At 41.2% G+C, this 23,218-nt stretch overlaps 2 protein-coding genes across 3 annotated transcripts in view; one reads left to right on the forward strand and one right to left on the reverse strand.

The window, feature by feature from the left end:
- Window positions 1-1,465: 1,465 nt before the first annotated feature.
- LOC139204487 (probable gluconokinase) lies at window positions 1,466-7,208 on the reverse strand. 2 transcript variants are annotated; one of them, XM_070834520.1, is made up of 6 exons: window positions 6,981-7,208; window positions 6,745-6,828; window positions 6,420-6,450; window positions 6,237-6,323; window positions 4,998-5,041; window positions 1,466-4,470 (listed from the first exon to the last, which is right to left on the reverse strand). In XM_070834520.1, exons 2-6 carry the CDS (start codon window positions 6,780-6,782, stop codon window positions 4,101-4,103), a joined length of 570 nt encoding a protein of 189 aa, XP_070690621.1. In that variant the 5' UTR covers window positions 6,783-6,828; window positions 6,981-7,208; the 3' UTR covers window positions 1,466-4,100. The 2 variants fall into 2 exon arrangements, with proteins under 2 accessions (XP_070690621.1, XP_070690622.1); XM_070834521.1 differs by lacking the exon at window positions 6,981-7,208 and having other exon boundaries at window positions 6,745-6,832.
- Window positions 7,209-8,108: 900 nt separating this feature from the next.
- frmd3 (FERM domain containing 3) overlaps window positions 8,109-23,218 on the forward strand; it is a 48,407-nt gene continuing 33,297 nt past the window's right edge. Inside the window, exons 1-2 of the mRNA XM_070833851.1 lie at window positions 8,109-8,213; window positions 22,454-22,558. Coding sequence (XP_070689952.1) covers window positions 8,109-8,213; window positions 22,454-22,558 — 210 coding nt within the window. The remainder of the gene's footprint in view (window positions 8,214-22,453; window positions 22,559-23,218) is intronic.

Raw genomic sequence — 23,218 nt, forward strand, 5'->3', positions numbered from 1 at the left:
GCTTTTTGTGAAGTGACAACAGTATGAGGATTTTCCCTGACTTCTGTCCTCCAGATTGAGTGATTTGGGTGAATTTGAAGGTAGAAATGAAAGAATACAATCACTTTCACTCTGTCAGTGACATGCATTGGTGCAGGTCTGCACAGGTACTTAAATCCACCTTGAATATGTAGACTTGTAGCAATCGCATACGCATTCAGAGGCAGTTCATGTATTATTAATCTCTGTGCAGCACTATGAAGCGCGGATCTATTTTCATCTTTCCACCTGGGCAACACTGAAAGCTTGTAACACCAAGAGACAGTCCAAAGTCCTGGAAGTACACGGAGGATTCATACTCTCAGTCAACAGATTGTCCCGTTCCCTCTCTCTGCTATTGTGTCTTGTCCACATGCTGGATAACTATTAAGTAAAAACCAGAGTATTGTAAAGGCAGACTCAGCTCCAAAATATGTATTTAAAATGGAGAGGTTGACTTTGTGCAAAGCTAAAAAGTTCTTGAATGTCAACATTTATCTCAAGGCCACACAGGCACAGAGACTCTGATTTGCACATTTAATCTTCTCAACACACTCTCCCAAGAGAAATATCCTATCACGCATGAAAAATTTGATTTGAGTCCAAAACTAAGTAAAAAGACATTTTAACCATTTTTGCAACTTACAACACAACCTATGCTGATTACTGATGTACTTTACAGCGGGGCGGCTGTAACCCTCTGTGCCTAATTATTGTTCACTGCACTGATGTGAGGTAACACTTGTCATTCTTTTCACAAGCTTTTATTCAATGTTTTCCTGCCATTAGGAGTGGGTGCATTTTGTACCCCTTTAGATTTCACCCAACAACTGACTGAGCAACATACTTTAAGTCACGTAGTTGTGTTGTGGATCTGATGAAACCGTAAAAAATGTTGAATGCTATTCTGTTATTTACTTTTTGTGCAAGTCAAAGTAATTCAGCTGTCCCTTGATTATGTATGTATGTATGCACCCTTTGTCATTTCACATGAATTCATGATGAAGCGTATTTTCCCTCCATGCCACATAGTTATTGTAATGTTACCAGTTGTTGTGGAATAGGGTTGGCATTAACAGTACAATTAATTCAAGAGTAGTTATTTAGGGTGATACAAATAATTATATTAATTAGCAGTTAATCTATTTCTTTAATGAGTAATATATCTACAGAACTTCCCAGGGGCCAAGATGACGTCTTCAACATGCTTGTTTTGCTGAACTAGAAATCCAAAATCCAAACCTGTTCCATTTTCAATTATATATTGAATACAGAAAAGCAGAAAATCCTCACTTGTGAGAAGCTGGAAATGTAATGTTGTAGCCACAGCTAGTGTAGCGATTAAGAGCATCAGCTGATGATCTCAATAAAGACACAAGCCAAACACAAACTGGTGTGCCGTATTTGATCAATAAAAAAACACAGTATTTTATTGTAAAAGCTCAAGTGTGATTATCTTTATACATATAACCCAGTAGTAGTAGTAGTTCATTTTTCAGATCCATCCTGCCTGTACTCAACTACAACCAGCAGAGGGCATTCAAACTTAATCTCGTCAGTAACATCAGCTATTTTGGTTTGCATAGTTGTAATTATAAATGTAAATATTTCATTTTTGAGTCAATGACACAAATGTTACGTGAGCCCATTTCTTTATTCGTATTATGTACTTTTAGTGTAAATCATGAATAAATGTGTCGACACGTTCAGCTCAGCAGTGTTAAACATCAAACATGAACAAAACACCAAACAAGCACACCACCACCACCATTATATGGTATATAATAGGGTGTCTGCCTTTGTGTCCTCGCTCACAGAGACCTAGTAGATTAAGTGACACACACGACGCATACTCCGACATCAGATATGTGTGATCCACTTGACAACCTGTGTGTGATCGTCTGTTGCTGCCACACTGAGGGGGTTTTTAATCTCTAGCGGTGTGTGTGTGTGTGTGTGTGCCCAGTTGTCTGGATGTGTGAGATATGAGAGTAGCCAAGGGGGGTTTTCTGGATTAGAAGCTCCTAAAATATTCGGGTGGAGGTTTGGAGATGAGTCACACCACAAAAACAGATTCACGGTGCTGAGTGGAGGTGTAAGTTTGGCAGAGAGTGTGGGGCCGTCACGGTCACCTGTGTGTGTGTGTGTCTTCTGAAGATGCTCATAGGTCAGTGAACAGGGACCACAAAGCCTTGACATGATCTGACCTCTGGTATGAAACTCTATTGTCAGAGGAGCTAAACCTGCCTCCCAGCAGTCTGCAGCATTAGGGTGTTAAATCTAAATCCCTTTAATCGTGTTACTTTTCTGTATTCAGTGTGAAGATTGCACTTTGAGATTGGTTTGTGCATTTGGCAGGTAATGCCAGTGAATGAAAGGTGGTTTTACAGATCAAATGATATAAACACATAATCTGCAGTAGCTTGCAACTAAACTAATCCATTTACTGATGCTAAATTGTCAGGAACTCCAGCAAAGCAGCTTACGCTTTAAAAATCCATTTAAGAGCAGATGAGAGAAATCTGTAATGCTGAAGGGAGAACAGAAAGATCATCTGGGTCATCTGTAACGAAGTGCTGGTGGTAAATAAAGTAGAATTTGTCGAGTCATTTGTTATGTGGTAAATCATTACAGCTAGGTGCAGAAAATATTGCATGCGTTTCCACAGGTCTGAGATTCTGTTGTACACCAGTTTATTGTGAATAGGTCCCTTGTGGAGCTGAAATGATTAGTTAATCAATTACTCTATTGACTCATTCAATTAACAGGCATCTATTATGATATATACTATCTGGATTGAGAGGACTTGCAGATTTTCTTTGTTTTACAATTGTTTTCTATTTAATACTTTCTAAAAGTATTTTTGTTATTGTTCCATCTGTGCAGTCAATAGATTGATACAAACACAATCCTCTGCATGAGATCATAGAGAGCGAATATCCACACCAGCTTTAATTGCTCCTGTGAACATCTAGCCTTTGCCTTTGTTGCATACTGTTGGAGGTTCAGCTCTCATTCACAATAAAAGCGCTATTTGGTTCTAATACCTTTGCCATATCCAATACTCTGTGCCATGAAGTGCCATTCTAGTATATGCTGCAGTGTGTTGAAATGTTAACAGGAGCTAAGTAGCTGCAGTTTTCAGAATCACAAAGGCACCACAGGATCATACAGGTTCTGTATTTCATTCTGAACTGAAGCACTAATGAGTAGATCAAACCTCCCACTACTGCATAAGCTTCTCTGTGGTTTAGCTTCACAACTGAAATGGTGCTTTACTGTATGAACTACACATGGACTATGGATCATTATGTGATTAAAAGTCTATGGTTGTGCTAGCAGCTCTGTGAAGCTCTACTTAGGCACAGTGGTGCTTTTAAATGTTAACAGACCAACACTGACACATGGTAATTGCTATTGTACTGATGTTGACCATGTTCATCATCTTTTAGATTAGGGTGTTAACATGCTAGCACTTGCTAATTAGCACCAAACACAATGGATAAAGAGAATTGAATACAGTATTGGTGGAGAGCTCTGCTAATTCCCAGGAAAGTTGCTCAGTGGCACATGAAGCCACAAAGCCTATTCCCACTGTACAGAAGTTACAAGTTGTGGCACTAACATTTTTTAAAAATCTTTTTCACAATGTAAGTCTATGGGAAAAAATTTTGGGCCCAATGGCATCGCGTGACGGAGACCATTGTTATAATTAGACGATTTGGTGACTATGTCAAATCAGCTTCAAAGCTCAGCGCACTTTCTGAGGACCTGCTCAACACAGATTGCAGCTGACAACGAGTTGGTTAGTTGGTCCTGATGATGGTGCTAGGCGAAAGGCCAGGGGATTACAATTAATTCTGTAGGGATCCTGAATGTCTACCAAAATTTTACAGCAATCCATCAAGTGTCAACCTCATGTTGGCAATAGAGGAAAAGTCAGAATCACTGAAGTCAGTAGGATTCAGTGCCTTGAGTGTCTGTACAAAATTTTGTACCAATCACCACCAGAGGAAAAGTCAGATACTGCCATCCCTTACACTGTGCCACGTTGTGGCCTCTCTTTTGATCTGCGGCAGTAGTTAAGGCATTGATGAAGACTTGAGGCTGATGACGTGCCTCTCCACCTCCATGGCCATGTCAGGCATGCTCCTCCTGATATCCAGTGGCAACACATTCTCCTCATCCAACGGAGGCTCCAAAACATCAAACTGGGAACGCAGCAGGTCTGCTTTCATGTAATGTCCCCTCCGGGCCACCATCCTCTGGTAAAGGAGATCGTAGTCACCGTGTAGGAAGAGAAAATAGACATCAGGAGAGGTGGGAGGCAGCGTATCTTCATCTGAACCCGAGGGGGAATTGAGAGCTTCGGGGCCATAGAGCAGGATCTGTCTGTACAGGCGCTTCAGGGCAGAGCACACCACAAGAGCATCACAGCCTGAACACCTTTCGCTGGGATGGGACGACACACACATACGCACATAGTTAGTGAGGGCACGAATGAATAAGTGGGGAAACAAACTTAAAGTGAAGCCTGGTCACAAACAGCTAAAGAGATGAAGGAGGCGAAGAGAAAGGAAAGGATACTAGGATGAGCTGATAGACAAAAATAAGTGTGACTGAGTGTGGAGGAGTTGGGGAAAAGAAGTCTTTGATGTCACCGCAGACGTTTTATGAAAGAGATGACATACTTTCCAGTTCTACCTCTTCTCTATACTCTCACTCACTTAATCTGTCTTTACTCTCCCAAACTCCCTTTCCTCGCTCCCTGGTTTTCATCTCAATTTTCTAAAACCATCTTTGATATTTTTGATCTTTTTTTTCGACAATTTCACGCCTTCATATCTTTACGTCGCTGCTCTGCTCTTCAGCTCCCTCGCGCCCATATTTGCCATTTCTGTCATTGCAAAAGTATGTTTTCAGTGCAAGTGTGCATGTGCATAATAATCCGTATGTGTATAAAAGGCTTTTGTCCTTACCTTTCAATGACTTCATGTAGTTTGAGGAGCCATGGCACTCTGTCCTGAAGAGACAAACAACATCATAACTAATTATATTTTACTTATTAACAGCATGCTGTAGATTTATTTCAGCAGTAGAGACCTCGCTCACTTTGACATTTGATAGATTATTTTAAAACTATTGATTATAGCATAAAAATCAGCCATGAGACAGCTGATATTCCTCAAAAACGTTCATAAACTTTGACAATGCTCCTCTGAAAGTACTATTTAGATATGAAAAACATATCTGAAAAATAAAATATATGTAAAATATTAATAACTACCTACACTCAGAGCTGCAGTGAGCATCATGTAGCAAAAGCAGAGGAGATGTGTTCATAGTGGATCTGATTATTCCAAGTCCCAACTCAGACGGCCAATATTTTCTGTTTAATGGACTTAATTCAAAGAGTCTATAAAGAACGAATCAGGGAATCAAACAGAGACCAGGTACACAGACATGGCAACATAAACACATCTTTGATCATACTGCAATCAGAAACAGAATCAGTCCTACTTTTTTAAAATGTACTTAATAAGAGCTGAACTCATATGACAGGAATCTCATTCTCTCATGTTCTGATTGGTTACCTCAACCTGCCAAATCATCTACTGGCATGAAAGACTGACAGTAATCCCAAATTTACATTTCTGCTTCACTTCATCATTCATTCTCAAACTGCCAGCTGACAAGTATGTTTACAACACGCCAAAGCGATGGACGGAGCAGGTCCCAGGGTAATTCTCCCAGCCGTTCAGAGCAGATTTCTGAGTGGGAGGTTATCGTCAGCCACCAAACACAGCTACCAGCAAACTGCTGCCAAATGTTGGCAGGGGGTGCTCTGTCTGGAAGCGTGTAAACTCAGCTTTGGCAGGTGGCCAGTCAATTGTTTGGAGGTCTCCCTTCATTTTGAGTCAGCATGGACAGGGAAAAAATAAATGTTGAACAAACAGAGAATAAATCCCTTGACTGAATTTAAGGACTGCGGCCTGTGATGAAAAGCTCACTTTCCCTCCCTGCTGCTTTCACTGTCTGCTCCAGTGCAGCTTCCTCCAGCCACTTGTTGAGTTTTCTGTGACTGCAGGTCTGAGAGAATGATTTACTCAAGTCAGAAGACAAGTGACTCACTCCATAAATGACTGACATTAAATTTGAGCTGACAAGACACTTCCAGACAGACACACACACACACACACACACACACTGGGGCTGACCTGATCTGTGAGAGGTTCACCACGAGCCATCTTCTCAATGTTCTCCGGTGGGTGGAAGTTATCCCCTTCATGCAGCGGCCAGCCCAGCTGATGAGAGGACACGCACATAAATGCACAAGTGCTTAAATAATCATACTGTGTGCAGTAACATGCTGGACATGTGTAGCGAGTGTGTGCAGTTACCTTTTGTGATAGGAGGGCCCCTAATGAGCTTCTGTACAAGAAAAGGGGCAGCACAGAGAATAGTGATAGTGAAATAATAATTAAAAAAACATTGAAAATTAATCAGCAACTATATTAATAATCAAGGAATGATTGATAACATTTCACAAGCAAAAATACTAAACATAACCTACTTCCAGCAGCTGTAGTGATTTGCTGCTTTTCTTTGCCTTATGTTATAGTTATCTGAATATCTTTGTTGTTTGGATTTTGGACATTTTATGGACCAAATAATGAAGTGACTATAGCTCTCCAATACACATAAACCAATAAACAGTTTACATACTTTCCGCTGCCTGAGACTCCCATTATGATGTAGATCATCCTGTCTGTGGATCTCCAGACACTAAAGGCAGGTCCTGTCCTGAAACTGATTAAAAAAGAACAACAATCCCTTTAAAACCGTTGACATAAACTTGTCTGCATGGCCAACACATTTCACATGTGGGAGCATCTCTACCACAGAAATAATGATGTTACGTAGTGTTATAATGAACTGGTCGCTGCTGGCATCTTACTCACACAGTCGTTAATCAACACGGAACCTTTGCACAGGTGTGCATTAGACGCACCACTAAGCGTGCTTTATTAGCTCTAACACCTTTTCCGCCGCTGACAAGAGAATAACAACTAAATGTGGCTGTTTAAGCTGAGCACAACTCTCACAGGATGAAAAACCGAACGATATAAACCACCTTCTCGTGTTTAAACAAGGCGACACTACCCCACAAATGTGACATCCCACTTCAGTGACTTGAACCATGGCCGCAGGTTGTTTTGCTGAGGTACGCGATGACGCAGGACGCACATAATTTACGTCATCATTTAAAGGGGCAGCGTCCTGTTCTGTAACACGTTCAGATGACGTCGCAGTTAAGTTGTCTTTGACGTCATTATTGGTAAAAAATAAACTATGTGACAGTTGACGTGACGTTTGACCGCCGCTGTTTGTGTTTTTCATCACAGGCTCGGTCACCTTATGACATTATGTGTGATAATAGGATGATTTTCTCAAAATCGCATAGATAATTACTCAAATTCAAGTTAAAAGCAGTGCAATGCAGATATGGCAGTTATATGCACCTGTGAATATATAGATTTTAGCACAATTGTTTTATAAGATAATTACTTCAGAGAACCCTTAAAAGTTTGAAGAACATAAAAAGCACATAAAACGAGGAGCTGAATATGTTTTGCTGAATTGTGAAAACATGAGGGAATTGGCAATTGACAATGTGACACCACACACATGGGATCAATAATGGCAATGTGAGGGTTAATGCTGAAATTTGGAGAGAGAGGGGAAGAAGTGAGGGTGAGCGCACCAGGGAGAGAGAGAGAGAGGGAGGAAAAGACAGAGAGGAGGGAAAAAGCCATCCTCCTTGCTGAGGATCCAACAGTGGGCAGGCAGGAGTCGGATGCAAGCCTCCCTCCTTCCCGCTCTGTTACATCCATCCATTCTTTTACCCATCCATCCATCTCTCCATCCACCCATTCATTCCCAAGGGCGTCACAAGGGGTGACAAGACCCGACTGAAAGGCACATACATGTATGCGTGTGCATGCGCGAGTCCACAGTGTATGTACGCGTGCGTCTGGTCTGCCCGTGGATCCGCTGACATGAGGAGCTGAAACAGAACCGACAGGAGGATGAAAATGCTCCGGTTTCGCAGCCCCAGCATCCGCTCCTTGGACCAGGAGATCCTCTGCACGATCCGGTTACTGGACGACTCCGAGATCTCCTGCAGCATCCAGGTAGACGAAAGCCTCGTCCACCTCGTGCATTGTCCTCTGTGATTATTGCAAATATCACGTGGATGCAGCAGATTCATTTCCTTTAAATTTCACTTCTTGTGGTGAATTAAATTTATTCTCGATTTAAGGCTATAACAGTCCATATTGTTTATCATTAGGCTGTTATGATCATATCGTCATTTTTGTGCAACGAAGACAATTTGAACGTGTTTTTCCTGCAGTTGCCGCTCTGCTGTGATTTACAGGAGAGGTTGCAGGCTTTGCTCCATCCTGCTTTTATGAGATATGAAGAGGGGGGAAAACCATACCCCATAGTGATCCATACATGTATGCTGGGTCCAAGCAAGACATGACCCACATAGAGAGAAGTTAGGATGAAGTTTGGTTCATGTCAGAGGAGATGGTGGGGCTTCATGGGTGTGGTGGTGGTGATGATAGTGATGATGATGAGGGCAGAGAGGACTGCCTTTTGGGTTATTGGCTGCAATCAGTCATGTGAAGCTGTGTGTGTGTAGAGAGAGAGGAAGACTTCTGTTGCCTGCCCACAGAGATGATGATACATGGTGTTTCCACCCAGCCGGCTTGTGTGGCCAGAGAGCCAAGAGAGGCACTCCTGTATCAGCCCATAAGCAGCTGCATTGTTGAACTAAAACTGAAGCTATTCTTATAACTTAAAGTAGACGATTTGGATATTTATTTTTTTTACTGGAGGACAATGATTCACTAAACAACTCAGAAGAACTCATCGATTTCTGAAATCTGAGCCTTCAATTTGAATTATCAGCTTCAAATGTGATATCAGCCTTTCCAGTCCGAGACAGTACAAGGAGCAGAAGAGATCCGCAACTAATTCACAATCTTTTCATTCGTTGAAACGACCGGTGGCTAAAGAGTAGCTACACCCCCCTCCCAAAATCCTCTCTGTCCATTACTTGTCTTTACATGTCGAGATAAGGCTGTGTGTGCCACCTAATGACTGAAACAAACAGGAGGAAATTATTCCTCTTTTTTTTATGTTTGCTTGTACTCGAACTGCCGTACAAAATGTTAGGAAAAAAAACATTATAAAAGCAGTTTAATGAAGGAGCGTTCAATTACTTTACACGACCATGATCTGCGGTGAAAAATAAAATGCTAAAATTTCACAGTCAGTCATTGATGTTTATGACTTACTGCCTACAGCATATTATTTGATGTCCCTTCTCATTTATCAGTTTTGAGCTTTTGTGTCGTTACCGTCCCAGAGCTGCAGCTTTGAGTTGAGTTTTGAAGGCTTCTAGTTTTCTTATGATTTCTTCTGAGCAGACATGAAGCCTTGGATTTGTAATACAAGGGTTAACTTAAGCCAAGAAGGAACTGGTGCACAAACCACCACCTTAAAACAAAAATCCAGCCAACTGGAAAACTGACAGAAATGCTGATAATTTGATCCAGTAAATGGAGAAGTTTTAGGTATTCTCATTTGAATATCCAAACCCATTTGGCTGCCAGAACAAAGGAAAATATAACTTTCCCCTGTTTACACAAACAAATAAGATCCTGCGTGGCTCCTGGGCCCCTCCAGGCCTGAGCCGTAGCTGCTGCCAGAAAGGTAAAATCTGCCAAATTATGACTCATAATTATAGAGCACACACACGTTTGATAAGCACATAAAAATATGTGCAATGCCAAACAGCATCTAAAGATTATCCTATTATATTAAATTCTATCCAGCATTGCACCAAATCCCTCAGAGCAGGACCCCCTTGTTGACATCCCAGTGAGCTGAGCAGAATTGAGACGTATTGAGTGAACACAGCTCTGAGAAGCACCTCGCCTTATTCTGAGCTGCCTTTAGAAGAAGTTGTCAGCTGCCTCGGCCCTGTTGTCTGACCCTGAAAGACTGAAAACACTCGCTGCATGTCAAACTAACTGTCCCGCTGGTCTTCTACATGCGCCCAATCAATGATTTACAAAACATCATAAAGTGCACTGAGAGAGAAGGAGGTAGGGAGGCAGAGAGCAGCTCTGTCAGTTTCTTTGTGTTGCACAGGCACGTAGACATGCGTGCTTGTGTCTCTGAGAGCACGAAAGTGTGTTATACTCAGTGTACCTGCCGGAGAACATCAAAATATGGCTTTTCACCTGGAGAGTCCAAGATTGTGAGAGTCTGTATGTGCTTTTAGCTGTGTGTATGTGTATCTATGCATGATAAGGAAATGGACATTTATATTTCTAGCTGACTGCATTTTCCAGGGCTTTCTTTAATGGCTTTGTGCTGAGCTGCTCCTTCCTACATATTTCATGACATCCTGTGCTCCTCATGCTAACAGCACTTCTCCTGTTTCCACTGTACTACAGAGACTTCCATCTCTTACTTTTCCTGCCCGTTTTTCCTCGCTGTCTGTCCTTCATATTTTGTCCGTACTTCTTCTTCACATTGGGCTAAACATGTAGGTCAGGCTGAGAAGCCAAAAACAGCTCTAAATTGAATACCATCATATGAATAGTGTGATATAATTATTCTCAAATTGTGTTTTTGTGCAAATGCGCCACAACTGAATAGTTTGCTTGATGTGAGTCTTTGATGCCCTTATTTCCTTTAACTTTCCTCTAAGGCATCAGTTCTTGACTTTGCATAAAACATGGGCGTATTAGCCAGGTCCCCTTGGGGCGCAGTGTTTGGCAACGCATGGATTATCCTGATTAAATGAAAAAAATATCTTGAAAAGCCACGATAAGTGTAAATATTTTCATTTTTGGTTTTCTTTACGTAACGCATGACTCATTACTACCAGTTTAAAATTAAAGGGAAGGTGAGCTTATTTGTATAGGACATAAAAGACATTAAGACAAGATATAGAAGAAGCACATGATTATATGAAAAGATGCATGTAAATAGGATATTAAGAGTTGAATAAAAGTATAAAAATTAAATGAAACAAAATAAACATGACAATGAAGATTACAAGTACTACACTTTGTAGTTTTTGTGATCATGTGTGTGTGTGAAAATCACTGGTGAAGTGATGCCATAGTTGTTATTTCATAAGAATTCCTTAAACCTTCAGATCACACAAATAGCGAGGTTCAGACCAGTGTGAGCCCATCGAAGCTCACAAATGAATGTGTTTGCATATATGTTTGGGGAATCAGGGAGAGCTAGATGTGTTTTCTCTATTGATAACTTCACATTTAGTTAGATAACAGTTTTGAAAAGAGTTCAGGTTCTGGGTCAAGACGTGACACAACCTACATCCTTGCATATACTGTTTATCCTTAGAGGGTCGCAGGGGCGCTGGAGTTACTCCCAGCTGATGTTGAGCGAGAGGCGGGGTACACCCTGGACTGGGCTCCAGTCAGTCGCAGGGCTGGCACATAGAGACAGACAACCATTCATAATTAGGGCAATTACAGAGAGACGCCAGTTAACCTGCATGGCTGTTTGAGTACCAGGGGAGAACATGCACACACAATGGCCCCAGTCGGCCAGTAGACTTCAACCAGGAACCCTCTTGCTGTGAGGCCTGCAACAGCCAGAGTAATTATTTTTAAGTTGTTGACTGTGACTCTAAGAATAGCTTGCCAGCAGAGTATAACGCAGGTAGAGAGGGTGTGAGTGGCTGTGTGTGCGCTGGTGGGTGTGTGTGTGTGTGTGTTTTGCATGTGTGTCTACAGCCCGGGGGTTAAACGTGTGCAGCCTGCTGCCGCTCATGTTCAGCGGTGATGTTAAGTCAGACCTGCTGCAGGAGAGACATGTCAAGATCAAAACACAGTGACCTCCTCTGCTTTCAGCTCCTCTCCCCTTCATCATCCTCTCCTTTTCTTCTCATCCTCCCATCTGTCCTTCTCCTCCCCTCCCTCTTCTCCTCTGAGCTCTCATCTTTCCATTCCTCCCTCTCCTGCTCCTCACTTTCACCCCATTTATTCTCTGCTCCACTTTAAGCTTCATCGTCACTCCTCTGACCACCTTTTCTCACCCTCTATTTTTACATCTCTCATCTATATCGTCTTCCGTCCTCTCTTTCTCTCTCTCCCTCCCTCCTCCTTCTCTGTGACACATCATGTATAATTAAGGGAGATCACTGTTCTTCATGAGGCCAACATCAGTCAGCTGTCAGCGATGCGCTCCACCACGAGTGCGTGTATATGTGCACGTATACGTGCGTGCTTGTGTGTGTGTGTGTGTGTGTGTTTGATGGCTCACTTGCATGAAAGATTTAAAAGTAGCCACTGAGCCAAAGTTCTGTAATTACGGACATGAATTCGCCACACTTAGCAAGAAATTACTGCATGGCACAGAAAAAAACTTGAAGTTTTGGAAGTTTGAAATATATCCTTCTGGTTGCTCAGTTTCTATTCTTGTGGGAGTCACCTTATCAATACATGACATGGGGAGTCTATTTAAAGATATGGGTGTTGGTATTGTTTTTCACTGTATCTGCCTTTATAGCGGTCAAGGAGAGGTGTGTGTGTGTGTGTGTGTGTGTGTGTGCGCGTGCTGAGGCAGTGCGATTGTTTCAGCTGGAAGGCATTCTTTGGAACAAGTTATAAATAGCATCAGTTTTCTATTCTTATCCTGCTTGCCAGCACCTCTTTGATGCTCCTCCGAAGATGACTAAAGAGAAATAATCCTTTTTCTGATGCGTCCTCACAACTGAGAGGAAGCAGAGAGAGATGAGACGGCAGGATAGAGGGGCGGGAGAGAGGGAGAAACATCAAAAGAAACAGGTGGGGGCGAAAGAACGAAAGATGGTTGATAAGAAAAAATATAGGATGACATGGTTGGTCACATTACAGCAGGCATGAGGATGACAGCAGAGGAAATGTGGTGGAGTGGCTGCGGGAAAAACAGATTAAGCAGATTAAAACATGAAACACGTTTGAAATGAGACTGGCAGACATGGGTGGATTTTAAACAAGGAAGACAAGGTTGAGAAAAATATGGAAGGGATAACCAGGAAAGAGGGAACGAGGTAGAACGCAGAAAGGAGGAGAAACAGTCACAAAATGAACAACAGCGAAGAGAAAGTAAGAGTTAAAAAGACTGATATAGGTCAGAGGTCACACTCGGAGCTGATTGATATTCATTGGTTTGCTCAAGGACACGTCAGCATCAGATTGTTCCTTTGAGGGACGGGCGCCATACTCACTGTCACCATGCTGGGCGATAACCACTGCAGATACATTACGTGCATTCGCAGATATTTTCATGCAATAGGCACAAGTTTGACAGCTAGGCCTAGTTTATCCACTCATTGTTGAACTAATCTATTCATATACATCAGAGAATACATGGTCATTTGTTAGAATGACATTTGAAATCATTACTATGTGAGTCAAGAGGTTTAGAATTACTCCCCGCAATTCATCATACATTGTCTGCTGTAGAATTAGAGGGTAAAATCAGTCTTTGTTTCTTAAGCATGGTTTACTTAAGCCCTTTTAGGATTTGTAATAGTTTTTATCCCCCTTTTTAATTAATAAACAGTTTTTCATGGAGTAACGTGCAACTCAACATCTGAAACATGTGGTTGGAGACACTGTCCATACTCTGCTTTGACAAAATTACAGTCAATTCAATTTACTTTATTTCACCAGGATACTCCTCTCAGTATTAATTCTGCCTTCAAGGGAGTCCTTGGTACATTGATTAAAAACGTATCAATAAAGCAATTAAAGCATAATAATCTAGTCAATATAGTCATGTTTATATTTTCATGTGTTGCCCACATGTATCTCTCACATTCTTTTAATTTTGCAGAGGCTGATTGAGCCAAACAGAAAGCCTCCACACAAGCTTCCACAACATCTCTACTAGTTCAAACATCAGTTCAACCACATCTGTATTTATACCTTTATTTAAACATTTAGAACGTAAGCAAGTAAAGAGAAAAAAGTAAATATAAATAAAAAACTGTAAATATGTCTGTGATTGGTGAAGCTGAACGTCATATAGAGTACAGCATCACATCATCATTGTATGTGTGTGCATGCATGGTGTATGTATTAACCACTTCTCCCTGTAGGGTGCACACGTAACTGCTTGTTGCATCATATTGTTAGACATCATGAGAGAGAGGCAGTGGCAGGCACACGCAGACAGAGACATTAATAAGCAAACAAACAAACTTTTCACATCTTCTAACATGTTCCAACTAGCCCTCTATGCACACAGTCTCTCTTTTCTCTGCCATTAATTGTTTGCTTGTCTATCACTACATTTTTAACATTCTGCAGAGCAAGGCTAGTTCAGTGCACCCACCATGTGCACACACTCACGGCAGCAGTGTTGCAGCTACAGTCATGCCATCATCATCACACTTTCTCCCTCCTGCCATCCTGTGAGTTAGTGTCCAGCTGCTCACAGAGCGAGAGCAATGAAGCTCCATCATAATAGAAACGGGTTCTGCTCCATATATTGAAAATTTATGGCTCTACCTCTGAGCTTATTAGGCTTTGTGGCCGCCCATAAATGCAGGTGCACATGACATGTTTTATAGTGAGTGTTAATTTGTGCATGGCTTTGTGCGCATACATGTGCACATGTAAGCATCTTTGCGGCATTGCAGGTAATGATAAGGTAATTGGTTCGTCTCCTTCCACATTGGGACAAGGTCACAGTCACATTTTTGAGTGCTGTGCTTAGGAGTGGAAGGATTATTGGATTGATATGTACAGTAGGTAAATTTAGCTGAAATATTACAGGTGGAGATGTTTTTCTAAATGAAATGATTTGAAGCTTTGTATCACAGTAGATTAGTGTCTCAGAAATTTATAGTGACAGCGTCTGTTTGAACTTTATTCCATGTAAATAAGAAACTGAGCTAATGAGTAGGATACTGATCACTTGTCACTGATCACTGCATAAGATTTAATGAATCCACACTGTTTAAAACAAATTTGCAAGAATGTACATTTACAAAAGATGTGAAGAATATTATAACTTTTTTAGACAAGACTAAGATCACAGCCATGCTTAGTGGGTCTGTGAGGCTGCCCTTTCACACAGTGGTGCTTTTAGCCAAATGCTAATTTCAACATGCTAACATGCTCACATTGACAATGCTAACATGCTGATGTTTAGGTGCAATGCTTACCGTGTTTACCGTCTTAGTTTAGCTTGTTAGCATGTTAGCATTAACGTTTGCTAATTATCACTAAACACAAAATACAACTGAGGCTCATGGGAATGTCATTAGTCTTGCTGGAATTTAGTCCTAAATATATTTTAATATTTGACCTAATGATGATGCTACATGGAGAAGTCAGAGGGGAAATTGTTACAGTTCATTCGAAGGGGATCATGTATTTCTGATCCACATTTTAAGGCATTAGTTGTTGATATTTCAGTGGTGGGCCAACCTAATAGTGAAGTTTCTGTTCCAAGGTTTTTTAGATACAGGAATATTTACTATCTCTTTCTATGGATGGTACTCTGATGATAAAGTAAGTCGGTCCTTTCATATGCCAAGTCTGTAGCTCCAGGCAAGAGTCCATTAATGCTGTGGGTCAGTGGTTGAAGAGGTTAAACCCAACATATTCTGTTATGCAGCTCATGAAATCAATACTAGACTGGAGCTGCGTGGGTTTCATTCTGATATATGACATTATGTCCCGTCTCTTCACACTGCTTCTCTTAATTCTCCCTGTCAGGTCTAAAACAAAGACATCCTGAATTTACTAATCAAACATTTACTGATAAATGGCGTGATGATGGGGGGCCATTACAGAGAGGGTTGGCGGTGGTGAGGCCAGTCATCTCCTTCCAAAGAAGTTGAATGTGATCCATAATTCAGCTCCCTGACTGCAAGCGTTTGATCCTCCGCTTCTCTCTTCCAATCTTGTAGTCAGTGTAGCATCAGACGATAATTTGCATTTATGTCCTGCATCTGTAGCTCACTTTTAAAAACTGTTTCAAGATATTAGTTAACCAGTTCAAGAGCTTTATTTTATTCTCCAGTATAGTAGACTTTCCAATTACATAAGGTTGACTTTTGGGGAAATATGTATAAAATAATAAACAAGACATTTAGAATATTTCCATTTGCTGCAATGATGCAGACATAATGTTTTGTTGTGTAGAGTCTTGGATTTTAATATTTCTCTCAGTGTAAACATCTTGTAGCTTCGATATAACATAGCTAACACAGATTTATGGTTTAGATTTTAGAGTGATTGTGGAATAAGATCAGTTTTCCAACCATGAAGCTACTTGAGGGGATATTAAAAAATGGAGGGCTGAATATTAAGGGAGTAGAAAGATAACATGGATGGGGAATGTGCAGAAAACGGAGCTTCTGCATCCTGAAGAATACAAAGAGAAGAGAAATTGACTCCTACTGGGATCCTCTCCATTGCTTTTCCCACACCCTACATCCAGAACATTGATTTGTCTCTGGATCGATCCATTCACTGGCTCGGGGGTTGAGTTTTGGGTGGTAAACACAAACGGGCTTTAGAAATATAAGCACTTTTAATAAAAGAAGGACAATGTTGTCACTCGTGCACAAAAGGCTGCTTACACACTCCTAATTGGCAAATTGGTCCACTAGCGTCTCCAATCTCCATTTCCCTGAACAGTAGCTGCCGTGCCAACAGAAAAAAAGCTATGAATTAGTGTAGCATCCGTCTTAAAAGCAGCCACTAGGTTTTTAAATAGTTTGTGTGTGTATCATTATCTTTTAAGTCCCACTACTCTTTCTGTCTCTCCTTCACTCCGTCCCTGTGTGTGCAGATAAGGACTGTGTGTTGGTTTCTTCACACAGGGATCGCATCAATTTAACGCTCTTTCTCCTCACAGCGTTTCAGCTCAGCCAATTAGGTATGCCGTGTCATGAAATGAATCGTGTTGAAGTCGATGAGGACCCGTCATAATTGAGCTGGCATGCATATTAATTAAACAACAAGCGGTCTTTAACTGGGCCAGGGCACCCAGGGTCCTAGTGCTGGACTGGTGGAGGTCACAGATTCATAATCAAAACAAATTACTCACAACAACTAATGGGTATATCGTTATCTCATTTAGAAGAAAGAATACTACTCTCACATTAACATATACTATCTGTTTATTTTCATTGGTAACTTCTAGGACTTATAATATCAGAGGAAAACTATATGAATTTGATCTAGCCTCAGTTTGTTCTTCTCATGTATTATCACTGTATTTGAGGCTGAAAGATGAAGTTTAAAAACATATACCAGTTATTATTATATATTATAATATTATTATTCCATAATCCTCAAAGACTTTTGTCCATATGGACAAAGAATATTGTTCGCTTTCCTTTAACTGCATAATTAAAAAGCTTTTAGCCTGTTTCCAAAATTTCAATTACTAGGGAAGAGCAGGAATTATCATGTGCTCAGAGAGAACGTGAGGCAACTTTGAGAGGACAGGACTGCATGCAAAGATGAAAATCTTTCAACTAGAGCGAAATATTTGTGCTGATTTTGCAGTTTTATGAATCTGCTTAATACATTTACAGAGACGAGAGAAAAAAAGAGAAACTGGGGGGAAATAACAGAAAGAGACGTAGTTTTTGGTGAGTTCAGTCTGAGGCTGAGCTCTGAGCGTCTGTTGCTAGCTTAACTTACAGCTAACGTTCAGATGATAAATTGGCTGTTTGGGTTAAATGAACACAAAAAGTCCATCTGTCAAATGACAGTGACAATGTGAGGGGTGTCACTTGTAGTGATAAACCTATGGAGAATGATCATTTATCGGCAGCTCTAAGGAGCTTCATAGAGAGTTTCAGCTCATTGTTTTGCTGTCTGGCCCCCAACTTTACTGGTTTGGTTCACTCTCACTGCTGTTTTCACCGAAAAAGCTGTAAAACAACCTGCTGAACACCAAACAGCAAACAGACACTGCAACTAGCTGGGTCATTTAGCAGCTAAAGAGCCCGACGTCTACCTCAGGAGTTGGTGGAGACCTAAAATAGAGCTAAAAAGAGACTACTGGACTTCACTTTCAGTCACTTGGTAGAAAGAAAAAAGATTTCAAATGAATGAATTTTTTTCATTCATCAACTCAAAAGGGGATGTGCCACCTTGAACTATGGAGTTCAAAACTAATTTGACTTGACTACAATTTTATTAGATAGTGATAGGAAACAGGGGAGAGAGGGAGAGAGAGAATCAATGGTGTGCACTCTACCAGCTGAGCTACATGGGTGCAACCCAATTTTTTGTGAATTTGTGAATTTGTGATAAATAATTGTTTGTGTATTTTTCTACTCAGTATCCTGATGGTCTTCAGTATTTTCCTTTGCAGTTTGTGTTTGCTTAGTCTGCGGCTTGACATGGCTGGCTCTAAGGGCATTTCTTTATTGAGACCAAACAGTGGATGGATAGACACACTCAAACATACTCGTCAAAGTGCACTTTGCTTCCGCTAAACTGAATAAGTTTTACACGAAGGCTCTATTTAAAGAGTGTGTATGTGTCTGTGTGTTGAAGCGAGGCAGCGAGAGGAGCACTTTGCCGTCATTAAGTGAGATCATGTAGAGACAGGATGACCAGGTTAATTTTTAATGCCCAGCCTTTGGATATATAAAATATGTATTCAGCCCTTGTTGGACATGACATAGACTCTTTATATCTCTCTTCCTCTCTGCCTCGCTCGTCTGAGTCGATCTTCCAATCTCTCCTTTATTCACTCTTTTTTTAGTTCTGTCTTTGACTACTCTCTCTTCTGGCCTCTCATGTGTTTGGCCACGTTCACTCTCTGTCTGCTCTGTTTCTCTCTCTCATCTCTCTTGGCATCAGTCCGCCTCTCTTCTCCCCACGAGCGTCTGCCCTGAGAACCACACAGAAGAAAGGTGTCGTTTGATGATCTGGCTAGAAACGGCTCGCAGCGTGGCTGTTTTATCCTGTTTCTTCTATTTTTCTCCTCCCTCTGTGTGTTTCTCTGTCTGTTTGCTCTTCAGATTTAACAGCTTAGTAACAATGTTGACATGGATCAGCCGAAAATCCTAAAGAGATGTAGACAGACAAACACATACACACACACACAAGTGCAGCTTACACAGACAGAGGCCGACTACCTACCTCACACACACATACACACACACACACACACACACACACACACACACACACACACACACACACACACACACACACACACACACACACCCCACAGGCAGACCAGCATGGAGACAGAGACTATCATAGCTACACCCACAGGGACACACACTAGATTTCCAGCTCACACTTGTGTCACAGTGACATAACAGTAAACCTGAACCAGCCAATAGGGACTTGCTGTCTCAGAGATCACTGACAGCTGAATGTTACCACAGTGACGTAACAAAGGTCACAGGGGACATCCACCTAACTGTGCTGCTGCTGATGTTGAACACAGTGTTGGTCAAGTTAAAATGTGCTACTCAACAGCAAAAGTATGTGGTTTGCCTCAGTCTGTCCAATGAACGCAGACTTAGCTGTTGCCAGTCCTCCTTTTGCATCTATTCGCCTCCAAGCTGACCTCCAAATTGTGGAGTAATGTAATACTGAATTTAGAATTGTAATTGTTAATTGTAGTCCATACTCGTTGCTGAAAAAAGTAACCACATTACTATACATGTTCCTTAGTACTGCATTGGTGGCCAACACTGAAAAGGACATAAATGCATCTCTCTGATACGATAGCTTTGTTGTCCTATTTGTGTACGTCTGCAGTGAAAAAACAACTGGGAATGGTAGTTAATTACATATTGATATGATAATGTGCGCTGCATAGTGTGCTTGTGTGGTTAGCCTACATATGAACTCCTTCTGTGTAGCGTCTACAGTGTACATGTTTTATTTTTAATTTGTCTTCATTTTTTGTTGCATTGACCCAAAATGATGCCTGCTCTGTTCTGATCGGTGTGTAACACACAGCTGCTGTGTTGATGCTGGTATTGTGGACAGTCAAGCACATACGCTATTTCTGCTCACACTTTTGATGTGTTGCAGCGACATTTACAATAGATTTATTGCTTCGTGGCTGTTCTGCCAGCACCTACACTACACTGCATTTGCCGCACATAACAGATTGTTTACTGAGAAATGGAACATGACTCACCAAGAAATGTATCTAAAGGGTTGCCTCTGCGAGAGATTGCAGTGTTTACCAAACACAACATATGTACAGGAGTTCATGTTTGTGTAAGATAGTGTAAGATGGCTGGGCACAAGAGGAGACACACAGCGAACAACTGAACAGGGTCATCTAAGGTACTGATTTCAGAAACATCATCATACTGCAGTCATGATGCACTCTTTCAATGAACTTAAAATAAAGGGTGACTCGTATTTTTAGGTATATACTGTTCGTAGAAAATCATCACATGACCGCTGTGCCTCAGAAAGGAGTCATTTTAAGAAAATGCTCTTTTTTTCTCCTGCCTACTATCAGAAGGCACACGGAAGATTCAGCAGAAGTTGTTTGCTTCAAGAGACAGAGGCAGACTTTAAGAGGACAATTAAGAAAGGTTTTGACAATTAGGCAATTAGACATGATGACAGATGATGATCCAAGGATCATTTAGCTCAAGGAAGGTTGGCAGAGCAACTCCAAATGAAAAATGAAAGCAGAATGTCAGAGGAAAGATCTTCCTGAACTTTTACCAAAGCTCCCCTTGAGATGTTGGTTCTTTTTCTGGAAACAAACTGGGTGTGAATGTAGCTGTAACTGAACAAGGTGCTCTTTTACTGAGCATGCTGTACATAGGAGAGCTGGAGGTGAACACTCAACTTCACAGTCAGCTGCTCTGCATCACCTAACCTATGGTCCGTATCAGCTGCAAATATCCCAACATAGAGTCAGCCAACAAAGGTAATGACTTAAGCTAATGCCCTTAGCTTGCTTGCTGACGAAGACCAAAAAATACCAACCACTGCTGATGTGGCAGCCGCTTGACAGAAGAGAAAACAACAGGGATGTTGGGCATGATGTCCTTTGAGTGCAAGAAGAGTGTGTCAAGTGCTCCACAGACAATAAAAACAATCAGGACAGGTGCCTCCTGAAGTTTAAAGTGTATGTAGGACAAGTACAGCCGCAATGAGACTTTAGTGCAGTTTAATACGTAAAAGACGAGATCAGTTGCCATGGAGACGTCTTGTACTTTTAGGCCATACTGACTAATTAGTGTTGATTGGCAGTTTTATATGTTTTACTGGCAAGATGTGGCCAAAGAGACAGTTATGGTCCTCTGTGTGTGTGTGTGTGTATGTGTATTTGTATGTGTGTGTGTGTGCGTGTGCGTGTGTGTGTGTGTGTGCGCGTGTGTGTGCGTGTGTGTGCGTGTGTGTGTGTGTGTGTATTACAAAACTGGGAGAACACCCACAGTATGGAGCCCACAGTGTTTAGTGGGGCTGTGTTTCTGGACCTTACTGGGAGAACAATGTTTTTCTGAACTATATTGTTTTTTACTGACAAAACTAAAAGGCGATGGCTAAGGTTAGGGTAAAGGTAAGGGTCCCCTTAAAGTCCCCATAAAGATAGCGACACACGCTATGTGTGTGTTTGTGTCTGTGTGAGTTTATGTGTGTCTCTAGTGGCGAGTAAATCACAGCAAGGGCAAACAGACGATTTCCCACTGAATCAATCAGTCCTGCTTAACTGAGCAGAGAATCCAGCTCAGTCAGCAAGTTATAGAGCAGTTATACACTCACACACACACCAACATACACAGGCACACATAATCACAAGACTTGAGGGCATCTGTGATCCATATGATATGACAAAATGGTAATCTATTAAGACTAGTATTTATAGCGTTAGTCAATATGTTTGAAGGTGTATATTTTATGTGTGCACCTGCATGCATAGTCACACCTTACACTTTAGCATTCCTATCCACACTGTCCGTATGTGATGAGTATATATTGACCGAGGAGCGGGTAATAAATGCAGAGTGATTATTGATCTCTGTGTCTGCACTGTGTTTATGAACAGCATATGGACTGTATTTACTGACATGTTAGGAGGCTGGAATACGACCACAGCAGATGCAGTATATCGTCACCAAGAGACCAAAATGTTGCTGACATATTTCTTCCCTTTCATGTTTTACCCTGATAAAAATCCGTATGCATCACAGAAATATTACCCAAGAGTGGATTGTTTCCTGTGATTATGGCACCGTATCAGATGCAGCTCAGAGGTTTATGGGATTTATCAGCATGGATGGAAAGATTGCTCAGATGAATGTACCGGATCCGAAATGACCCCCTGGATTTGATGGGTTTTGTGTTTTATGTCTTTGCAGAGAGACACCAAAGGCCAGTTCCTGTTGGACCATGTGTGCAACCACTACAACCTACTTGAGAAAGACTACTTTGGTATTCGATATGTGGACCCTGAGAAACAGAGGGTAACTATCACACACGCAGAATAATCAAAGGCATGAAAACCATTCCAGTCTGTCAGCATTTTTTGTGATTTTGTGATAGCTGTTTCATCTATAAAAAAGTGATACATCGACTCATTGTCTTATTATCTTATTATCTCTCTGCTGTTTTGCCTCTGAAGCAGAATCTACTGCAAATTTTACACCATCAAAAAGAAAAATAAGAAAAGAAAAGAAATATATGCATGTAATCACAGTGGAAGAACAAAAAAACAGAACTGATGATCACCTACTAACGTGAGTCAGAATGGCCAAAATGGGACTGCTGGAGATTAATCAGCAGGCAGTCATACCATGATATTGCAAGTTCAAGTGACAGATAATAACAAGTTCAGTCTCCATATTTCATACAGCCCACACACACAGAGGAGACCTGATGCTTTGTCTTAACAGAAGCTCAGTCGGCCTCTAGCCGCATTTAAAATGCAAAATGAGAAAAGAATAACAACAAGGAAAAATATCAGCAAGAGGTGTTACTGCACAAAAGTCAATAGCATAAAAGAGTGCAGAAAGGAAAACCTTACAATAGAATAAAGGCTCTGAAGTAAGAAGCAAGACAATGATTACTGCAGTCCAAAAGTACAGTAAAATAGCTGAAGTTAAAATGTCCCAATGTGCTAAAAA

The sequence above is a fragment of the Pempheris klunzingeri genome, chromosome 7, assembly GCF_042242105.1.
Source record: "Pempheris klunzingeri isolate RE-2024b chromosome 7, fPemKlu1.hap1, whole genome shotgun sequence".
Taxonomy (NCBI): Eukaryota; Metazoa; Chordata; class Actinopteri; order Acropomatiformes; family Pempheridae; genus Pempheris; species Pempheris klunzingeri.